The 17,739-nt window shown below is 47.0% G+C and overlaps 1 protein-coding gene across 1 annotated transcript in view; it reads right to left on the bottom strand.

Moving 5' to 3' along the window:
- MAGI1 (membrane associated guanylate kinase, WW and PDZ domain containing 1) overlaps positions 1-17,739 on the bottom strand; it is a gene marked incomplete at both ends in the record, with an annotated part of 524,358 nt that overhangs the window by 27,513 nt on the left and 479,106 nt on the right. Inside the window, 3 exons of the mRNA XM_080715588.1 lie at positions 120-211; positions 4,496-4,579; positions 8,038-8,254. Of these exons, the coding sequence (XP_080571714.1) occupies positions 120-211; positions 4,496-4,579; positions 8,038-8,254 (393 nt within the window). The remainder of the gene's footprint in view (positions 1-119; positions 212-4,495; positions 4,580-8,037; positions 8,255-17,739) is intronic.

The raw sequence follows: 17,739 nt of genomic DNA on the forward strand, positions 1-17,739 counted from the left end.
AGATGAAAGAGCTACGCCCGCATCTGGCCAGGCTCAGTCTTGGCGACCTGTCTCAGCTGCCAGTTTTCTGTGAAGCGTTTGAACACTGTACCGGGGAAAGAAGCAGAGAAAAGACTCACGGGTTCCCCGGGCTCATTTCCACCTAGAATCCTAAATCCAAAGCCGGTCTCTTTCCTCCAGAGGAAGATGTCCTGCTCCTGGTAGTCTGGCACTGTAGAGAAAGGGAGAAGGAAAACGGGTTGTTTCTCTGATAAAAGAATTGTGCTCCTAAGATGCACGGCCACAGGAAGGAGACTTCAGATGCTTGGGTGGATGAGAGCTTCCCCGCACAGGCAAACAGAAGGATGCAGACGGACAAAATGAGAACGATCCTGGGGACGGGAGGACAGAGGGAAAAGCCACCGGGCCCAACGTTCCTCAGAGGACTGTCTGTCATCATCTGATAATCAAGTTTGCGCCCTTACAGCCACCCAAGCCAGGGGCCTCTGCCTACTCCTCAGTGTCCTCGCCAAGGGAGTTAGGTAATTAAATTGATGTTTTATCAGGTAGGCATAGGCTGCGAAAGTGGAGGCTCCTGCACCCCAGGCGAAATACAGATACATAGAAGAATGCAAATTTTCCTTCCTTTTTCTACTGGGAACGGAACCCAGGGGTGCTCTACCTCCGAGCTATACCTCCAGCCCTTTTTTTTTTTTTTTTAAATTTTGAAACAGGGTCTTGTTCCTTTGCTGAGGGTTTCACTGACTTGCTGAGTCTGGCCTTGATTCTGCGATCCTCCTATCTCGGCCTCCAAAGTACTGGGATTGCAGGCGTGTGCCGCCATGCCTGCCCATGGCATCTCTGTTTCTTTGCTTATGAAGAAGGTGGACTTCTAGAGGAGGCTCTGTGTATTTTTTTTTTTTTTCTGAAAGATGGGTGGCAAGTCTTGTTTGGGAATCTCTGAGGTAGATGATCAAAGAAAAAGGCTTGAGTTAAAGTTTTAGTTTACTTTTAAGTCAACTTTATTCTGCCTTAAGATGAGTCTTAAGATGAGTAGCTTCTTTCTTGAGATGAATATCACTGATAATTTGATTTGTTAGGTCACTTTCGTCAGAAGAAAAAAAGGCTTTTGATCCAGGCGTGGTGGCGCACGCCTGTAATCCCCGCGCTTGGGAGGCTGAGACAGAAGGATCGCACGGGTTCGAAGCCAGCCTCAGCTACTGAGTGAGGCTCTCGGCAACTTAGTGAGACCCTGTTTCCAAATAAAGTATAAAATACGGCTGGGAGTATAGCCCGGAGGTAGAAAAGCCCCTGGGTTCCACCCCCAGTACCACACACACACACACACAAAAAAAAAAAAAAAAAAAAAAAAAAAAAAAAAACTTTCAAGGGCTGCGGTGTAGCTGAGCAGGAGAGCCCTTGTCTCCCAGTTGCCAGGGTCTGGGCTCCGTACCCAGCACTGCGAAAAATTAAAAGAAGCTGGGTGTGGTGACGCGTGCCTGTAATCCAGTACTTGGGAGACTGAGACAGAAGGATTGGCAGGCTTGAGGCCTCCCCCAGCAACTTAGACCCTGTTTCAAAATAAAAATTAAAATCCAGCTTAGGTGGTAGCTCAGGTTTGCTATTATATCAGTACTATTACCCCCAAAGTACAAACAGCCTTCCGTAGAGATCGAGTTGATGAGAAAAAGCTCTGTATGAACCAACCACATCTCATGACAAAAGTGTCTGCTTTAGCCAGGCGTGGTGGCACACACTAGTAATCCCAGCATTCGGGAGGCTGAGACAGGAAGATCCGGGTTCACGGCCAGCCTCAGCTACTTAGTGAGGCCCTCTTGCAACCCAGTAAGACCCTGTTTCAAAAGAAAGAATAAAAAAGAGGGTTGGGGGTGTAGCTCGGAGGTAGAATGCCCCTGGGTTCAATCCCCAGTACCACAAAAAAGTGCTTTACTCCTGAACTTGCCTGAGCTATTTTAACACTATGGGTATGAATTTAGTATACAATAACTTGATATCTTATGCTTACCACTCAGCAATGGCCCAGGGCTTTAAAATGGAAATATTAGGTTTTAAAAGAAATTTCTAAAAAACGATGTTCACTGTGTATGAAGCCACTGTATGTACATCACTCAATTACCCCGGTAAGTAGTAAAAAGGATTATTTGCACTTAATTACAAATATTTTAATGTGTACCTAGGGTGTAATGGCCTATAAGGTGTCACAGCTTTTACTTAAAGAGGAAAAATAGAACTACACTGCAGCAAATCCTAAAGGGGACGTTAAGAGACTGTTCCGCGCACCCCGGGCTTGTTCAGGGAACCGGGCTTGGGGCTGAGAACTAAACCCGCCTTCTCCAGTTCACAAGGCAGGATCGGGAGGCAGAGGCTGTTGAGACGTTTTATTGGTAAGAGGTGTGTCTTTTTACAGCTTCAGATAGAGTGAATGAATACACCAAGAGGGAGGAAGCCAAATGACCAGGTGAATAAAGTCAGACTCTGAGTCCGATATTTTTGCTTGTGCCGTCTTTTATCATAGTATTGTTATTACTTTCGTTATTATTTTTGTGGTGCTGGGTATTGAACCCAGGGGCTTTCTCCCCTGAGCTGTACCTCCAGCCTTTTTTTATTTTGAAACAGGGTAATTGCTAAGTTGCTGAGGCTAGCCTCAAACCTGCAATCTTCCTGGCTCAGCCTCCCAAGCCCTGGGATTACAGGTGCGCACCACCACAGCCCCCCGTCATCTGAGCTGTCCTCAGGCTCTGACTTCCAATGGGTCATGGTTGGACCTTCCAAAGTGGAAGTTTTTCCTCCGATTCTTTGATTGCAATTGCCAAGGTTCAGGTGTGGAACACCGGAGAACCGAGCTCGGCCACATCACAGGACACCCATAAAAATAAGCGGAGAGTAATTTTTCTTGCACGGGAAAAAGTAACACTCTTTTTTTTCTGTCTGAATGGCTGGGTAAAGGGCATTTGCTGTAACAGCCTCATTGTAAACAACAAATTAAATCAAGTGGTGTGCCGTCTTTGGTGTGCAGGAGCAGGGCGATTAGTACCCTAAGAGACCCCTCTGCTCTGCGGCCTCCCGGGGGTGCCGGCAGCGCCTGTTTGAAGCCTGTGGACGGCAGAGGCCTCTCTGTGAAGGGGCCTCCCAGCGACCTCCAGCCCACACCCATTTTGCTCAGCACCATTTAACACAGGAACATTTGCCCATCCTGCAGGGACACCAAATGTAGCTCTGGCTTCTGTCGCGCGTTCAGGTGTCAGCGCTCAGGATGGGAGGCCACGGCCCAGAGACTCAGCTTATCACAGCAGTCCCCGGGAAGAAACATTTGCTTCCTTTTGAGAAGCAACCAGAAGACGGCAACTGGATTTAAAATGTTTTCTGTTGAAGAGAAGGATACCCAATGATGCTCGGGATGTGAGAGACGCTGATGATGGGTAGGACACACAGACTGACTCACGGACACACAGATGCGAACACGGATGCACAGACACACAGACACGGACACACGGATGCAGACACCGATGTAAGCCATGGAGCAAAGCAAGCCTTTTGGCCCATTTAATGCCATCTGCCCAGATGTAGACCTTTGATGACAACTCAGTACTGAAGTGTATTATGGGACTCCAAAGTCTTCTCTGACACCGCTTCTGCGTAGAGGCATGGAGGAGGCTTCTAAAGTCCTCCCAAGTGCTTCATTCTAGTCTTTTAAGGGGTAGTGGGTGCTGGGGATTGGACCCAGAAACACACTACCTCCAAGCTACATCTCCTGTCAGACCCTCCCCCCTTTTTTTGCAGCACTACGGGATCGAACCCAGGGGCATTCTACCTTCGAGCCACACCCCCAGCCCCATTTTATTTTTATTCTTTATTTTGAAACAGGGTCTCCCTAACTTGCCGGGGGTCTCACTAAGTTGCTGAGGCTGACCTGGAACCTGCCATCCTCCTCTCTTAGCCTCCCAAATACTGGGGTTACAGGTGTGACCCACTGTGCCCGGCTGTTTTTCTTCTTCCGGGAGACTGTATTACAATTAAGTTTTGGGGCAACAGTGGGGTAAGCCCATTTTTTCTGATATTAGTATCCCTTTATTTTATTTTATTGTTTTGAGAAGGCGTCTCATATACAACAAGACCTCGTCCAGTCGTCTTCAGTTTTAAGTCCTTGCACAGGAAATAGGAGTTAAATCCCTTTCGGTAATAGCAGTGATGAGTCAATAAAGTAGCCAAAAGACTTCCTTTAAGGGTTAGAAACAATGGAGTGGCGGGGGGGGGCAGAGGCACCTGCTAGTTGTCCCTCCCCACGTGACAGACACACATGCATCTCCAGGACATGCGGGGCTCTTTAATCTCATGTGGCTTTGGGATCACTCTTGGCCAACAAGTGCGCCTGCAGCCTCCCAGGGCAGCCTGCTCTCGTCCCCTCCCCCGAGCTTCTCCCCAGGCTTCAGACACAGGGGGACACAGAACAGGACGCATGGTGGTCGACAGACACGAATCTGCAGCAGGTCCTTACTCTGACATTCTCCAAAACCCGTGGAATTGATCTCTCTCTCTCTCTCGCCCTTGCTCAGTCCAGATCCAAGCGAAGGTGACATGGCTGGAACATCAATTGCACAGTTGGGCAAAGCGTAATGGATGAGTTTTCCGTCGGTCCCTGTTAATTTACTTGGGATGGATAAGGAACGTATAATTCGGCTCTCACAGTGAAGGTCGTGGCAGCTAGGGATCTTAAAGGGCTGGGCTGGGGTTCCATTTTTTCTTTCCTTTTTTTTTTTTTTTTTTAATAGTGCTTTACCTGTCACAAAGCTAGAGTTGATAACTGTACCATTAAGAGTTCTTGTGACTCCCTGAGTCACCTTTAGCCCTTCATATTTAATTAGACTCTAAGGTACACATTTACACTTTTTTTTTTTTTTTGTGGTACTGGGACCCAGGGACATTCTACCTCCAAACTATACCCCCAGCCCAACTTTTTTATTCTTCATTTCAAAACAGTCTCACTGAGTTGCAAAGAGCCTCACTAAGTAGCCGAGGCCATCTGCGAACCGTGATCCTCCTATTTCAGCCTCCCCAAGGCTGGGATTATTATAAGCATGTGCCACCACGCCTGGCTTTAAAGTACACGTTCTTGAATCATCTTGTTTCAAACATACCACAAACTCCAGAAGTTCTGTCTAAACCCTCACTAAAATTTTAAGTGTATTTGTGCTGATTCTCCACGGTGGCATTTATTTAGGAGAGACTCAAGTGCCTGGTAGAATTCGCTCTTGTACTTTGACCTGTCCAGGTAAATTCTAAGCAGTTCAAAAACAGAGGAGTCTCATATTTAGATGTGCAAATCATCAAATCTGCAGAGATCCGAGCAAACACATAAACAGGAATCATCATATTAGTTCTTAAAATCTGGAAGTATGCACTCTGATAAAAGAACTCGGTTACCACCAATTCTGAACTTGTAAGCGAGTCTCTTCAAAGCAGAACAGGTTTACCATGTTGACTAATACAGCATTTTTGAGCTTTTTCTTCTTTTTTCCTTCTTTCCAAAGTATACTGTGCTCCTGCAAAATTTTAATTACAAGCTTCCACACTTCTTTTGAGTGAATGCTACTGGATACTAGCTGACTTTCCTGAACATTTACTAATAAGATGGTATCGACGTCAGGTTTCAAGACAAGAGCATAATTGGTATGGTTATCCAGAGAAAACACAAAGTAGGCACATGGCTTCGAAAGGATTTCGATGCTTGTCTTTGTTTTTAATTAAACACTGCAACCCTTCAAATTGACTCATTAACACATCTGTAATTCGGATCGATTCATTCTGATAACTGCCGTCTTGGCAGAAGGCCACAGCAAGAACATGGTATGTTCTGCAAAATCTTTAGATCATGCGAAGGAACGGGACCCACAGCGTGGGAATCCTCACACTGTTCCCAACACTGAAATTAGATACACAGAAACGACACTTTGAACCCAAAGGGTTGAATGTGCTGTTCATGGCTTGATTTTGGTGGTTTTCCTACTGTATTTTGCTCATCTCACTAGGAAGACAGAGGTAGAGAATTACATCTACCAGGTCATAAGACTGTATTTTTTGTGGTTGCTAAGGCACAAACAAACAAAAACACAAGATCCAGAACAACCCAGGGGCAATGGCAGACACCAATCTGAGATAAAGCTAAATATCGACTCCAAGACCAGACTGATGCAAGTCCATTCCCAAGCTCCGTGAAAAGAAGAAAAATCTGGGACCGTCATTGAACAATTCCCATGGGCGGGGAGCCGACTCGTTGTTATCCTCACTTAGCGGTGAGGAGGAAACCCACAGGAATCTTAACATCAATTAGGCTGCTACTACCACTCCATTACAGAGCCTCCAATCACCAAAGAGAAAAGGATTCCCACTCACGCTGCCGTATCTGATTCCTTAAACGTCAAAGACTGTCCGGGACCCAAGCCACAGCCATTGCAAAAATTCCATTCTGGCGCCATCTGAGTGGTTTCAAGGCCTAGCACAGCTGGCGAGGACCGTGTTACTATATTACTCTTATTATTTTTTCTGATGGAAATGTGCTTCAAAATTGGATGAAATGCCAGAAAAACTAAGAAGAGCTGCTTCTGCCGGGGTGAAAATGAGCCGTAGTCTCCCAGGGAACAGGTGCTTATGAGCTCTTCTGTCTCCCCATCCAGGAGGCCCTGCCAGCGCTTCCAACCATGATTTATTTTATCACGGTGGGATCTGTACAGGGAAAGTTCCATCATAAATGTGTGCTGCACTGAGTACAGGGGCACGGTCAATAAAGCAATGTTTCAATAATCCCTGAAGTTGGACACCAACGTGGAGAAGCATCATGGTTAGAAAGAAATGAGAAAGTATAGAAAAATATTCTCCTTGGGAACATATTGGTTCAGTGGTTGACTTTTTTTTAAGTGCAATCATTAAAACAAGGGAGAGGGGCGGAGCGAGGATAGACCCCAGGTTCATACCAGTTGAACACCCCCAACCCGAAAACCCAAAGTGCACCCAGGCCTGAAACTTTCTACGTACTGACATGGTACCACATGTAGAAAATTCCACATCTCAAAACTTTTCTTTCATGTGCAAAACTATTACAAATACTGCACAAGCCGGGCATGGTGGCACATGATTGTTATTCCCAGTACTCGGAAGGCTGAAACAGGAGGGTCGCTGGTTCGCAGCCAGCCTCGGCAACCTAGTGCTCAGGCCCTCCAATACCTGCTGCAAAATTAAAAAATAACAATCCCAGTACTCAGGAGGCTAAGACAGGAGGCTCACAGTAGTTTGCGGACAGCCTCAGCTACTTAGGCCTTTTGCAACTTACTGAGACCCTGTTTCAAACTAAAAAAAAAAAAAAAAAAAAAAAACAGGGCTGAGGGTGTAACTCAGAGGTAGAATTCCCCTGGGTTCCATCCCCAGTACCACAAAAATAAACAAACAATAAGGCTGGGAGTGTAGCTCGGAAGTAGAATGCCCCTGGGTTCCATCCTCAGTAACACACACATACACACACACCATATAAAGAAAGCACAGATCACTGGCTATCCACTTTCTCCTTTTGAGGGGCAGGTGCATTAAAAACTGGTAATGGTAAAAAGAAACAAAATGTCCAGTATATATTTAACAACCAAGAGACCACTGAGCAAGCACCAACTTTCCTCTGTTTCTCCTGCAATCCACTCCCTAGCAGACCTATTTTGCAAGATAGCAGGTCAAAGCATGCCACAGTTCTGCTCAGGAGAGAATTAACGAGACAGCACCGTTTATCTGCCACGTGACTAAAGGGAAACATGAGATTTTTATCCAGGCCATCTCTGTGATGACCAGGCATTCCTACCCCCTCCCCAAACGGAAGACATAATAACATAGACTCTGCGAATATCCATTAGGTTCTGTCTGCTGAGAAGCTCTTGCCTGTCCACCTGGTTCCCTTTCGCCTGGTGTAGGCCTCTCCTCTCTTCTTCAATAAGCCACGAGAGGAAGCCCAGGCACTGGGGAGGGGGTCTGGGAAGGCGCGAGCCGGGGAACTGTACTCACGTCGGTTCTCATACATGCTCCTGGACTGGGCCCAGATTTTAAAAGGATCTGGTTTCTTCTGCCCGGAGCTGTCGGTCTGATCGGGAGCCGGGGCCTCGGCCGGTGGGTACTCCGGGAGCGCCTGCGTCCCGTGGCTGGGCGAGGCTGTGCGCAGGCTGCGGTGGCTCGAGACGCTGTGCTGGGAACTATTGTGGCTGTCTTTCCTTTCCAGTGGTTGCTGAAAGTGAGCACACGCCAGGGCCGAGAAGAGAAGATTATGGCTAGTTCTCCAAGTAGGAGCTCCCGCCCGCTCGGCCACCATCAGCCCTTGCGCGTCCCCAGACATAAATATATCCACAACATCCTGGCTTCCACCTCTCCCCGGTTCCTTGCTGAATGCAGATCAATCCCGAAGCAATTGGCAGACAGACAGAGGGGCGGACAGAAAGACGCAATCTGAAGCCGCAATGTTCTCTGGGCTGTGGAGGCGAACTGTGTCCGGGGTTCTTGGCTAAGACCCTGGGCTTGTTGATAGCAAGATGTATAAGTTTTAATGCCCTCTTTTCTTGACAAAAATAGGCGGCACAGAATACCATGAGTTGTCTAGCGGTAAGGCTATCAGATCCAGAAGAAATACAATCGGGGTTCGAATGCCCCTTGGGGCTCCGTATGTTGCATCTTTCAATAATCAAACACACTACTACTCTTTACAGAGTTTTCTAGCAGTTCTTCTAGACCAGAAAACAGAGGTCAGATTTTAAAAAGATGCATGCCTAGTCCTAGATCTGCACAGATGGCTATATGTACATAAATAACTACACTCCTTAGTCTGTGTGTATGTGCGCGCGCGCGTGTGCGCATGTGCTACTGAGAATCAACCCAGGGGCATTCTACCTCTGAGCTGTACTCTCAGCTCTGCTTTATTTTTTAGTCTGAAACAGGATCTGAGTTGCTGAGGCTGGCCTTGAACCTGCGATCCTCCTGTGTCAGCCTCTCAAGTATTGGGATCACAAGCATGCGCCACCATGCCCGGCTACCTGTAGCCTTTTTATTTTTTTTTAAGTCTTTTTATTGGGAAACACTTTCATAATCCTTAGCTTATCAAGTTTGGGGGCGCTGTGTTTTACCTCTTGAACTGCTGGCACTACTGATGGTTGAAAAATCAGAATTGCCAGGCATGGTGGCACACACCTGTTATCCTAATACTTGGGAGGCTGAGAGGAGGATCGTGGGTTCAAAACCAATCTCAGCAATTTAGGGAGGCCCTGTTTCAAAATAAAAATTAAAAAAAAATGAGGCTGGGTGCATAGCTCAGAGGTAGAATGCTTCTGGGTTCAATTTCAGTACAAATAAATAAGAAAAAAGAAGAAAATTAAGATCTAATATTGTATATTGGTTGACTTCTGGGGGTCAGCCCTTTTAGGCTTACAACTTGTCCACAGTCCAAATAGTATTCCAGGGGGAGTTTTAATTAAATTTCAACACATGAGCAAGTTGTTTCTGTTGATTAAAATCAGCTAAGCAAGGGCCCTTCCCATTTTCTGAATTGCACTTCTGAACGGTGACTGTTGAACAGAGAACAAAACCAACTGGGAAGAAAAAAATACTGGATGGAAAAGAAAATAACTTTAGTTTCTATTTTCTTTCCATAAAAGATGATGGGAATTCCAGGTGTTTGATTTCCCCCTTTCACAATGAAAATCCTAGAACCCTGCCTCCGATGTAACGGAGGCCCCGTCCCTAAATTTATGAACTTAAGCGCATCATAGTAAAAAAGAAAGCAAGAAACACATCTCCATCATCTCTCACAAATCCCACGCAGATCCAGCTTATAACACAGCTTCTTAGATCTCAAACCTTGAGCACTCGGGTTCCCAAAAGTTCCCCTTCCGGCTGTTATGAACAATCCCATCTAGACAGTCCTTTTGTGATCTTTTTCCAGGTATGTTCCATTTTTCATTCCCCTGGGAATTCTCATAATCATCCTATTATTATTTATTATTATTATTATTATTATTATTATTATTATTATTATTATTATTTAGACTGGCAATTCAACCAAAGGAACATTCTACAAGCTCTGAGCTATACTGTTAGCCTTTTTATTTTTTATTTATTTATTTATTTATTTATTTATTTATTTGGTGTGGTACTAGGGTTGGAGCCCAGGGGCATCCTACCTATTTTAGTTTTTATTTTGAAACCAGATCTAAGTTGTTGAGGCTGGCCTTGAAACTATGATCCTTTTGTCTCGGCCTCCCAAGTACTGGGATTATAAGCAGGCACCATGACACCTGGTTGCCCTTAGCCTTTTTAATTTTTTTTTTTTTTTAATTTGGGAACAGAGTCTCACTAAGTAGCTGAGAGCCTTGATAAGTTGTGGAGGCTGTCCTCAAAGCTGTGATACCCCTGCCTCGGCCTCCCAAGTACTGAGATTACAGGTATGTCCCACCACGTCCAGCTCCTAATTCTTTTAATTTAATTCTCAGATTCCTCTTCCTTCTCCCCTTCTGGTCCTTGCTTTGAAACAAGTATCTAAAGAAGCTCAAGGAGGACAAAGATTTCATTCATTCTTGACTATTAAGAATTTGAATCGGGTTTTGGTAAGGGGTCAAAGTTGAACAAAACTGGGCACGTATTGAAAGAGGCAAGATGGGACATCGAAACCTGAGGGCCATATGCTAAGCCTGGCTTACTGCATCACAGTCAAGGGGGTGAGAAACCCTGACCACAGCGCCAGGTCGATGCCCTGACATGTGGGGGATGAACCCCATCATAAGACATCACCCCGGTTCTCTTCTGAGGACCAAGTGCTCGGCTTAGACCTGGATGGATCGGCATTAGACCTGAAATACAACCACTTTTCCGAGCATCCTTCTAAACCCAATTTTTTGAAATAGGGTCTTGCTAAACTGCTGAGGCTGGCCTCGAACCTGCAGTCCTCCTGTCTCAGCATCCCAAGTATTGGGATGACAGGCATGTGCCACCAGGCCCAGTGAAAGTCTTTGTCGGAGCTTCACCATAAAGTCGGCGTGCAGATGAAGTCTTCTGGGAATGCTTGGGCCGTTTTTCAAATTCTAACAGTCTTTCTCACCTCCCCAATAAATGACTCACCGAGATCCGATTTAACACCAGGTGATAAATACAATTGGAATGAGATGGTGAAGCTCTCAGTCCAGCTGCCCCTCTCAGTCTCTTTTAAATGCCAGCTAAACTTTGCCCTTCAATTTGGCAAATTAAAGGAGCAGCCATCCTAAGAAAGCGCTCACTAACTGGCGTACATAAATGGCACGCTAATGGGCTAAATACATTGTCTTCTGGAAGCTTTTCCGATTATCTTCCCCTTGATAAGATTTAACCTTACCTTGTATTCCTTCTCAAAATCAATTATGAGAACCCCTTCATTGGAAGATGGATCTGACCTGAATACCTGGTTGGCACTCTGTTTTGATGATGATGATAAGCTTATCTATCTGTGTGTGTATGCCTCTGTAAAAAATTAAACTAGGACTTTCTATTTTCTTGGCATGCTACTTAGATATAAAGTTGCCTTTTATCTGGTTAGATCCGGACAGTGTTCAGGCAAAAGAGCTATGTTTATAGCATTCCCAGTTGAAAGTTAAATTGTATGCCTTTTAAATTTCCCCAGTTCCCAAATTCAACCTCCCGTAATTTCAACCTCCTGAAAGACCTGGGACAGGAACTCAGCCCTGAGGGGTGTGACTGGCTTGTTCCTCCTTTTTCTAGGGGTGACATCAGCTACATCAAGTAGCCAGAGTTAAACACACACTTTCAGCTCAGCGTGGTGGCGCACGCCCGTGAGCCCAGCATTCGGGAGGCTGAGACAGGAAGATCGCAATTTGTGGCCAGCCTCAGCTACGCAGTGAGGCCCTTTGCAACTCAGTGAAACCCCGTTTCCAAATAAAGAATAAAAAATAGCCCTGGGGGTGTAGCTCAGAAGTAGCATGCCCCTGGGTTCTGTCCCCAGTACTGACACACACACACACACACACACACACACACACACACACACACACAGTTTCGAAGAACATGGAACATGGATAGAACGATATCCCAACGCCCCCTAAGTGGGTGACTACCTACCACACGTTTTTTTACTCTACCAACAAACACAAACTGATCATCTATTCTGTCCTGGATAAAGAAGAGATGGTGCCTGGCCTCTTGCGATTCCTACCTGCGCGAGTGTCTGATGTGCGTGGATGGATATTAATCTAATGCTGGTGGCGTTCTGATAACAGCATACTGCGGTGTCTTTTGGATTGGAGACGAGAGAGGTGTGCAGAAGGAAGAGTGTGCCATTAAGGGCCACGGTGTGTCTTAAGTCCCCAATGCAAAAGCAAGCTTAGGTCGAGGGACAGAAAGGTTCTAACAGTGCAGCAAGAAACAGGGAGGCCCAGGATGAACTCGGAGGCCAAAACCCCAAGGGCCTTTCATTTGGCAGGGGTGTGGGAAATCCATTCAAGAACTTAAGAGAAGGGACACGCATAGGAGACAATGCGTTTCCAACAAGTTCAGTTGGAAGGGGCCTAAGGGAGGGAGGTCTGCAGTAGTGAGCTCGGCTGACACCCTGCTGGCTGTCAGACTCAACAGGTACGGGCACCAGCTGATGGGTGAACAGGCAAGAGGGGACCAGCTTGGGTGCCACCGCTTATAGAAACTGTCCACTCGAGCTGTTGGCACTGTGCTAATATTTTTGAGGCAAGGCTCTGATTTCTGAGTCTCCAATCCCAGCCAGTGAGGAAGAAGGACATGGCTGGGTTTAAAAGCCTGCATAAAGGTGCCTGGAGCCAGGTATGGGGGCGCAGGCCTGTGATCCCAGTACTTGGGAGGCTGAGACAGGAGGATCGGAGGTTCACGGCCAGCCTCAGATACATAGTGAGGCCCTCCACAACTTGGTGAGACCCTGTTGCAAAATATAGAATAAAAAAACAGGACCGGGGGGTATAGCTTGGGGGTAGAATGCCTCTGGGTTCAATCTCTAGTACTAAAAAAAAAAAAAAGGAAAAAAAAGTGCTTGGCCACACATTGGCTGCAAACTTGGCTCCCAAGATCCTTCAGTAAAGATAAAACTCCCTGAGATGAATAATTCTCACACTACTTACAGTCAGACCAGGGACACTGAGAAGATACACAGGTTCCTATACATAGGGATGGGGGGTGATGGAGGGAGGAATCCACTCATCGGTATTTCACAGAATAACTTAAGAAATGGAGGTACTTAATAAAGCAAAGTGAAAACATTTGCTCGGAGGAGCAAGTAAATAGAGACAGCACTTAGGAAGTCAAATGACACAAAGAATTCATGTGGCTGAAAAAATGACAAATTGATCCATTTTAAAGCGGAATTATTTACAGTTCGCTTATCTGCCAAGACCCAAGGCCACCGCAGCGATTTACGTGAGCAGCGGGACAGACGCCAAGTGCCGATGAGGGAATGAGCGTCATTTCAGAGGTTGTGTGACAGTGGACCCCAGCCGGGCCCGGGGCGCTCGCGCTGTTCGCCCCCGTCCTCCACCACGTCTGGGTGTAGAAATTCAAGGATTTCTTCCCCAAAACTCTGCTGGAGACCGCTGGCTATGGAAGATGAGGGGCAACGGGGCAGTGGCCCAAAGTGGGACCCACTCCTTCTCCACCTACGACTGTCTCTGTTCTTCCTGCATCCTGTGGAAGCTTCAAGGGCATCTATTAATGGGACGATCGTCAGGCGTGTGGCCTTGGGGATAAAAGTAAAAGACCAAGACCGAAGAGGTGTGGGGTACACGGCACTGACTGGCAGGGGGGCTCACTCAGCGCGCACGCTGTCTCGGACTCTTTGTGCCTCTCCCCAGGTCTTAGTGACTAGTTTTCAGAAATTTCCTTTGTATCCCTTGCAGGAGAAAGGGACAGAGGACAGTGGAAGAGAAACTCATCACTACTGCTGTCTTTGAGCTTGTTGCTTTTGCTAGAAAGAGGCTGATGAGACCACCTTGCCCACCCTCCAGGGCACAAAGGCATGAAAACTTTTGTGTATTTTAATAATCAGGAAGACTTGTCTCATCAGTAAATAAGGTACCCTTTCCTCTCATCTCACAAGAGCTAAGTAAATAATACGGTTTCCTATGTCACCCAGGCTGCCAGGGAACTCCAAAGAATTCCATAGAGCAGGCAGGGCCCTGAATTCCATCTTGGGTGCTGGCTTTATGTGATTACTTAATTTAGGCTCTTGTGACTCAGAGCCAAGGGAGCCTGATAAGGTAGATAATTTATTCTATATTATATTTTCTAATAAAAAATATATTCTATTAGCTTCTGCAAGTATATGCTCATCAGACTTTAAAGGTCTGCCTGGTTACGATTCCTCTTTCCTCATTTCCTTGAAGGCGGGGATAGTTTCTGTTCTAGTTCCTGTTGAAAACCTGCACAGGCCGGGCGCGGTGGCGCACGCTTGTCATCCCCGCGCTTGGGAGGCGGAGACAGGAGGATGGCGCAGGTTCGAAGCCAGCCGCGCTGGCTTAAGAGACCCTGTTTCCAAATAAAATATAAAATAGGTCTGGGAGTGTAGCCAGGAGGTAGAAGGCCCCTGGATTCCATCCCCAGTACCACCAAAAAAAAAAAAAAGAAAGAAAGAAAGAAAGAAAGAAAGAAAGAAGGAAAGAAAGAAAGAAAACCTGCACAGGGTGTAGCACCTACACGATACTCAGTAAATACTGGCTGATGGAATAAATGCAGAAAATATTCTGGCAAATTTTGACAATGGATTCCTTTTTAATGAAAATAGCACGGACATATCATTTGTCTCCAAGCTCCAAGAAGGGCGGGGTTGGCCATCTGATTTATTACTGTATTTCCCGGGCCTCACATGAAACCTGACATTTCAGAGGTTCCTAATATTAGTCTGCAGAATAAGTAAAGATGGACGTCTGGGTGGACGGATGGACAGGCGGTAGACGGACGGACACAGACAGATGGACAGACAGGTGCAGGAAGGGAGGAAGCAAAAGCTGAAAAACGAGGTAGGAGAAAAATAACGCAGGCGGCTATGGCTTAAAATAGAGGGCTGGGGGTAACGCTGGTAGCTCTGAATTCTCAGACATAAGGTCCATGTGTGTGATTTGGGCAGAGTCTCAGTTAAGTAAGTCTCCAGTCAGGGTGATGAAGTCGGGCCACCGGATCAGTTTTCCAGAGAGCTCTAAAACCTCACAGTGAATAGGTCTTATTTTTGTCTCTGCCGTCTGGCAGAAAGACCCCTGGTGTTATAGAAGTTCAGATAACAATTAAACTAATAAAACTTTATGAAGACATTGCCATTGTCCCCAGTGAATATAGAAACCACAAATTCAGCATTTGCACTCAATCTTGTAGGCAAAACTGCTCATTAATAGTAAGCCTATGGGGGCCGGGCGCGGTGGCGCACGCTTGTAATCCCCGCGCGTGGGAGGCTGAGACAGGAGGATCGCAGATTTGCAGCCAGCCTCAGCTACTTAGACCCTGTTTTTCAAAATAAAGGATGAAAAATAAGGCTTGGGATGTAGCTCGGAGGTAGAATTCCCCTAGGTTCAATCTGCATTACTGCAAAAAGAAGAGTAAGCTCATAGGGCTGGACATGGTGATGCACACCTATAAACCCCAGGGCTTGGGAGGCTGAGTCAGGAGAGTCACGAGTTCGAATCCACCTGTGGGAAGTTAGCAAGGCCTCAGCAACTTAGAGAGACCTTGTTTCAAAATAAAAAAATAAAAAGGGCTTGGGGGTGTGGCTCAGAGGTAGAATGTCCCTGGGTTCATTCTGCAATACAAAAAAAAAAAAAAAAAAGTAAGCTTATGGGGCTAGGCATGATAGCGCCCATCTGTAAATCCCAGTACTTGGGAGTCTGAGGTAGGCAGATTGTAGGTTCAAGGCCAGTCTTGGCAACTTAGCAAGGCTCTCAGCAACTTGGACACCCTATTTCAAAAAAAAAAAAAAATTAGCCGGGCGTGGTGGCGCACGCTTGTCATCCCCGCGCTTGGGAGGCAGAGACAGGAGGATCGCGCAGGTTTGAAGCCAGCCGCGCGCGCTGGTTTAGGGGACCCTGTTTCCAAATAAAAATGTAAAAATAGGTCTGGGAGTGTAGCCCGGAGGTAGAAGGGCTTCCAGGAACCCCAGTACCACCAAAAAAAAAAAAAAAAAAAATTAAAAGGGCTTGGGGGGAGCCGGGTGTGGTGGCACACGCTTGTAATCCCTGTGCTTGGGAGGCTGAGACAGGAGGGTCGCACAGGTTCGAAGCCAGCTGGCTTAAGAGACCCTGTTTCCAAATAAAATATAAAATAGGTCTGAGAGTGTAGCCCAGAGGTAGAAGGCCCCTGGGTTCCATCCCAGTACCACCAAAAGGAAAAAAAAATGGGGGCTTGGGGGCGTGGCTCAGAGGTAGAAAGCCCCTAGGTTCCATCCCCAGTGTCCAACCAATAAATATATAAGGAAAAGAGTAAGCTTACGGGGACTATCTGGGAAGGGAAACAAGTCCTTCTTGAATAAAGACTCAACAAACCAATGGGTGGAAACACTTTTCAAAAAAAGCCAGGAACTCAAAAAAGCTAACCCACACACGCGAAGCAGCCGGTCACATCAGGAGCCTCTAAGACCAACCGACCAAAAACCAGGCTCCTGGGTTCAGAGCCCCCTTCACGTTGTTGCTGGCAAAGTCAAGTGCGTCGCAACAGGTGTGCCTCCAGCTGTGCCTGCATCTGGACCATCTGCCCCAACCGGAGCGCCTTTCTGGTACGGGGCATCTAGCTTCGCCACAGATTCCCACCGACCCCACCGGAAAACCCCATGGCCATCTGTCTCGATGGCAGGACATTCACCAAAATCTAAACCTGGAGAGGGAATGGGCTCTCCACCCACCTGTGCAGGGCTCGCGCTGAGCACAGATGCTGCGGATACTCTCCTGCCAACAGCCGACCTTGGCTGATAGCCCCCGCCCCAATTCTGGGCAGCGGCTGCCGGGAGCACGCCAGGCAGTGGTAGGTAACCATAGTTCCTGTCCTGGCTCGGGAAGCGGCAGCGAGCACAGCCCCAAGCGGGGGGCTTATTCGTTTGGAACCCAGCTGCATACCACTCTGTTAGCTTGGGGTAATTAAGAGGCAGCAAGCCGGGCAAAGCAGCTAAGAGCTTTTTTTTTTTTCTTTCCTAGGAATGCAGCCCGAGTAATTGGCTTGCTGATTGCTAATGACCCGGCTTCTACAAAAAGAAACTGTCAGGGGGAATTCTCTTTCTGCATGGGCTCTCTACCTGTTTGCTACCCTCTGAGTTCACCAGGTAATTCCCAAACACTGCGGAACGGTCGGGCTGCAAACAGATTGCAGAAACCGCTTTTTTTTTTTTTAAGTAAATTAGAAAAAATAAAAAGGATATGCAACATAGAAAGAAAGACTTGGCTGCCTGGAGTCAGGCTACCGATGCAAAACGATGTCTCCGCAGCCTGCCCCCACCCCGGTGGAGCCTCCACAGCACGCAGGGCGTGCACACGAGTCTGTGCATCTCTGTAGTATGGCTGCGGGTGGGGAAGGGAGAGGGCCAGCTCGCAGATTGGCTTCTATTTTCCTGAAGGCTGAATGGGCTTCTGACTATAGCCCGGGGACCAGGGGCCACGCATGCGCAGGGGCACCTGTACGGCCGTCTCCATGGCTCCAACGTGGGCTTCTGAGCAGCACTTCTCTGCCTAGACATTAACACAGACCGACAAG

This window comes from Muscardinus avellanarius, assembly GCF_963383645.1.
Source record: "Muscardinus avellanarius genome assembly, chromosome: 18".
In the NCBI taxonomy this organism is placed as follows: Eukaryota; Metazoa; Chordata; class Mammalia; order Rodentia; family Gliridae; genus Muscardinus; species Muscardinus avellanarius.